We start from the raw sequence: 4,750 nt of genomic DNA, 5'->3' as shown, positions 1-4,750 counted from the left end.
AGCTGAGTTCCGGCTTTCTGCACCCCTTCTCTGAATGCACAGACAAGGTCATGATGTTCCCCCAGGCAGCCTGGCCCCCTTGACCCTCTCTATTCCCTTCCACGCCAGCACCCATAGCGCTGGTGCTGCTGCCAGGACAGAGGTGGAGCATCCCTTGCAGTGGTTTCTACAGGAGCTCCCCAGGGAAATGCTGTGCCCAGCCCCAGCCTCAGCTCCAGTATGAGGGAGGGGAGCTGCTGTCTCCTGACCCACCCTGGTGGTGCCAGTCCCACCTCAGCTTGCTCCTGAATGTCTCCAGTGCAGTCCTGGAGGGAGATTGAGCTGCCTCAGGCCCTGGGGCATTCTGGTGGCAGGAGAGTTTGACATGGGCACAGCAGCAGCAGTGCCAAGAGCAGAGGAGGAGCAGGGAAACTGGGGCGAAGACTCCTGCCCTTGGCTGCATGGCTGGGGCACTGGACGGGAGATGCATTTGTGGCTGGCCAGGCTCCAGGTGTGGGGTGGGTGCCAGCTGGAGGGCAGGAGTGCCAGGATTTCTTGGGCTACAGGGCAGCTGTGACTGTGGTGAAGGCAAGTGGGCAGACCTAGGCACGTACAAATGCAAAGGCCAGGGGTGGAAAGGACAGTGTGGGGCTGCTGAAGGCCCTCTCTTTCCTCCCCATAGGGAAGAGAGTCCCCAGGCGATGCTGGACTCGGCCTTCGCTGATGGGAGAGGAGCACAGGGAGGGTGAAAGAGGCAACTGAAGCCTCTCAGGGTGCATGAGGGAGTTTCCCACGCCCAGGGCTGAGCCAGGGACCTTTGGATCTTCCCCATGACCATCTCCCAGTCGAGCTCATTTTGCTCTGCCCTGGGTGCTCTCCTTGCTCTGCCAGCCATGCCAGAGCGGGATCAAGCTTGGGTCACAGCTTTCCTGGCCAAGGCTTTCCTGACTGTAGTCAGGGGCCAGTTCCGAGGTACAGATGAGGAGTTAGGTCAGCAGGAGGAAGACAGTGTCAGATCAAGAGGTGAGAGGAGCAGAGCTATGTACAGCCATGTCCACAGCATATCTCAGGCATATCACAGCAGCTCCACACCAAGGAGGATGAGGTCCTGCAGTGAGGCCTGGTCTCTCTCTGTCTCCCCTGTTCTGGTGCCCAGCGGATCCTCCTTCCCGTCTGCCTGCAGCCCCTCCATGCCCCCCACCTTGCCACCAAGCACAACATGAGAGTGCTGGCCCTGCAGCCCCTCGGGCAGCTCCTGCTGCCCTGGGGACACAGCCACCTGTGCAGGTGCACAGAGAAACCTGGTTCTTGTTCTCATTTCCTATTTCTGAGTGCTGCCTTGATCTTCTCCTATGACATCCCTGCTCCCCGGAGAGCCTTTCCCCAGGTCAGCATGTCCATGCTGGCCTGGCCATTCCCACACCCCTGCTCTGTGCTCCCAACAAGACCCAAGCTGGCAGTGCTGCTCTGCAGTGCAAGCAGGCTGTGGGGCCTTGGGGCCTCACAGTGACTCCTGCCTCAGTTCTGGTCATGTTGGTCAGGTCAGGAAGCAGATTTGGCCAGACAGGGATCACCACCACCAATTACTGGCATGTGTCTGTGCTCATGGATGGTGCTCAGAGTGATCCCAGGGCATCTGCAGTGTCAGGAGATGTGTTTGGGTGGGCACTAGCTCCAGCCTGTGGTGTTTCACTGAGGGTGCAGGAATCGCTCTCCAGTGACTGTTCCTGGGGCCTCCCTGGTCCTCCCTGCCTCTCTGGGGATTGCAGAGTCCTCATTTCCCCATGCATAGCTGGATTTAGTGCCTTACTTTCTGGTCACTCCACCGTGGACCATCCCTCGTTTTGTGAGGCTCCACTTACTGTCCACCCCCAAGCAAACACTCTCCCTGGAGATCCCCTGAGCTCTCCTGGGGCTCAGATTCCCCGCTAGAAGGATGGCCATCTCTCATCAGAACTGCCACCTGTGGGACAGCCCTGGGCAGGCAATTCAGAGACCATCCCCCATCTCCAATGGTCACTGAGAGGTGAACCCTGAACCCGACCTGCAGTCTGTAGCAGATCAGCCAGGGAATCTGAGCACATCCGCTGGAGGCTATAGAGCTGACAAGCAGAAGAGCAGGCCCTTTTGTTGTGCAATCCCTTGGGCTTGTTTTTGACTCTAACTTCTGAAGAAAGGCAGGATTTGAACAGGTCAAAGAGGAGATCCGCTTTTATTATGGAACTGTTTTACTATGGAAATGTTATTGTGGAGGCCAAGTCTGGCATAAGGGTGTCCCATGTCTGGTCCTGCCTGAGCTCACAGAAATGCACAAGGAAGCACCATGTTACAAAGAGCACTTAGGCCATATACATACATGAGAGCACAACAGGGCAATCTAGAAATGAGGAGAGTAGCCCTGAAAAGAGAAGGTGCTGCTGCTGATGGTGGATGCAGGTCCAGGATATGTGCAGGCCTCAAGTGAAGACCACAGCAACTAACTGCCTGCTGCAGCAGTGTAGAGATGGTCCCAAGGAGAAGAAGATCTGTTCCCACAGGCTGCATCTAAGCTCTCCTCCTCTCCACTCCTGCTCTGCTGTGAGTGCTAGAGCTCTGTACAGGGAAGGGACCAGCCATCTGCTGGATCCTCCCTCACAGGAGGTGGGTGTGAGATCACACCCTGACAGCGGCCAGGGCAGCTGAGCTCTCCAAACGGGCAGGGGACTCAGGATCTCACCTTGTCTGTACTCACCTGAGCCTGACTCTGTCCCCCAAGCTCCCTTGGTGTCAGTGCTGAAAGAGACACTGCAAAGGAAAAATCTCCTCACTGCACTGGGGGGCGTCCGAGGGAGCTCACACTAGCAGGCTCCGAAATTCTCCCATCTCTGATGATGAAGGGGGAAGCCTAGCTCACTACTTCAACGTACTCTGTGAGTCATATTCCAATGAGAGAGAAGTGGCATAAATCAAAACATTTTTCTTTCTTTTCACAAGAAAGTATCAGCAAAAAGTAAGGAAAAAAATGAATCGCACAGATCCTTGATGCCAAATGCCATGTGACCATTGAGTGGATGCACATGGGATGGTTATTGGTGCTGACATTGGACCCACTGGATCAGTTTCCTCAGGGCATCCTTGAGCTCCTTGTTCCTCATGCTATTGATGAGGGGGTTCACTGCTGGAGGAACCACTGAGTACAGGACAGCCACCACCAGATCCAGAGCTGGGGAAGAGAGGGAGGGGGGCTTCAGGTAGGCAAAAAATGCTGTGCTGACAAATAGGGAGACCACGGCCAGGTGTGGGAGGCACATGGAAAAGGCTTTGTGCTGGCCCTGCTCAGAGGGGATCTTCAGCACAACAGTGAAGATCTGTACATAGGACAGCACAATGAAAATGAAACACCCAAAGAATAAACAAGCACTAACCACAAGAAGCCCAACTTCCCTGAAGTAGGAATCTAAGCAGGAGAGCTTGAGGATCTGGGGAATCTCACAGAAGAACTGGTCCACTGTGTTGCCTTGGCAGAGGGGTATGGAGAATGTGTTGGCAGTGTGCAGGAGAGCATAGAGAAAACCACTGGCCCAGGCAGCTGCTGCCATTTTGATACAAGCTCTGCTGCCCATGAGTGTGCCGTACTGCAGGGGATTGCAGATGGCCACATAGCAGTCATAGGCCATGGCTGTGAGGAGAGAACACTCTCCTCCTAACAAGAAGACAAATAGAAAGACTTGAGCAGCACATCCTGAGTAGGAAATGGCCCTGGTGTCCCACAGGGAATTGGCCATGGATTTGGGGACAATGGTGGAGATGGAGCCAAGGTCGAGAACAGAGAGGTTGAGGAGGAAGAAGTACATGGGGGTGTGGAGACGGTGGTCACAGACTATGGCTGTGATGATGAGGCTGTTGCCCAGGAGGGCAGCCAGGTAGATGCTGAGGAAGAGCGAGAAGTGCAAGAGCTGCAGCTCCCGTGTGTCTGTAAATCCCAGGAGGAGGAATTCACTGAGGGAGCTCCTGTTGGACATTTGTTCACATTAATCACAAGGGCTGTTGAAAGGAGAAAAGACATTAAGAAGTTAGGAGACACTTTTATAGAACAATAAATAAATACATAATTTTCTTCTTAACAATCCCATATTGCTTCTCTCTTTATTGGGATGCCCTTTGTGCAGTTCCCTTCCTCCAGCTCTCATTTATGCTGGCTGAGTGCGTCATGAAGAGCAAAGACCTCTGCCATGGTCCCAAGTGTCTGTCCTACTGTACCTGCAGGGGGTACGTGAGAATTCTGGTGACTCACTCTGACATTAACAATTTCTGTTAAGTGAAATCCGTTCCTCTTGTGGAAGGGTTTTGCAGCATCTTCACTCCCAATTCTAAACAATAAGAATTGCAGAAATGTGTTTTGAGGATCTTTTTCATATTATTTTCATTGAGATGCCCCTGTCACCCCTGGGAGTGCTCTTTAAGAGCAGAAATCCTCGGCATTTCTACTCTGAGTCCTGAGAGGAAAACATCCACTGTCACTTGGAGTGGGAACATCTCACCTGCCTGTTAGTCTCATTCCCAGCTCTCCTGCGCTCACAACTCTTTGAGCTGGAGGATGATGTTACTCTAAAAAGAAACCAGCCCCTGCTGAGAGCAGATGAATCCAGTTTCCAAGTGCAGATCTCCAAACTTCCCTCCCTTTCTGCAGGCACCAGAGGGAGGTCTCCACACTCCCCTTCTAGCCAAGCACCTCTGCAGCTTCTTCATGGGTCTCTCAGATATCACAGAGGTGCTCTGAGACAGCGGAGCC

The 4,750-nt window shown here is 53.7% G+C and overlaps 1 protein-coding gene across 1 annotated transcript; it reads right to left on the bottom strand.

The window, feature by feature from the left end:
* Positions 1–1,054: 1,054 nt before the first annotated feature.
* LOC134154919 (olfactory receptor 14A16-like) lies at positions 1,055–3,980 on the bottom strand. The gene is made up of 2 exons (XM_062601545.1): positions 3,059–3,980; positions 1,055–1,242 (listed from the first exon to the last, which is right to left on the bottom strand). The coding sequence occupies exons 1-2, from the start codon at positions 3,978–3,980 to the stop codon at positions 1,055–1,057; spliced, it is 1,110 nt and encodes a 369-aa protein (XP_062457529.1).
* Positions 3,981–4,750: the final 770 nt, after the last annotated feature.

The sequence above is a fragment of the Rhea pennata genome, unplaced genomic scaffold (genome assembly GCF_028389875.1).
Source record: "Rhea pennata isolate bPtePen1 unplaced genomic scaffold, bPtePen1.pri scaffold_77, whole genome shotgun sequence".
NCBI classification, from domain to species: domain Eukaryota; kingdom Metazoa; phylum Chordata; class Aves; order Rheiformes; family Rheidae; genus Rhea; species Rhea pennata.
This window is presented reverse-complemented; position numbering and strand designations above follow the sequence as displayed.

Bases quoted from the DNA above. Each gene is read 5' to 3' on its own strand.
- LOC134154919 (XM_062601545.1), bottom strand. From the start codon at position 3,980: ATGTCCAACAGGAGCTCCCTCAGTGAATTCCTCCTCCTGGGATTTACA. The intron at 1,243-3,058 runs GTCAGCACCAAT...CTGTGTCCCCAG, and splicing joins ACTGATCCAGTGGGTCCAAT to GGCAGCAGGAGCTGCCCGAG.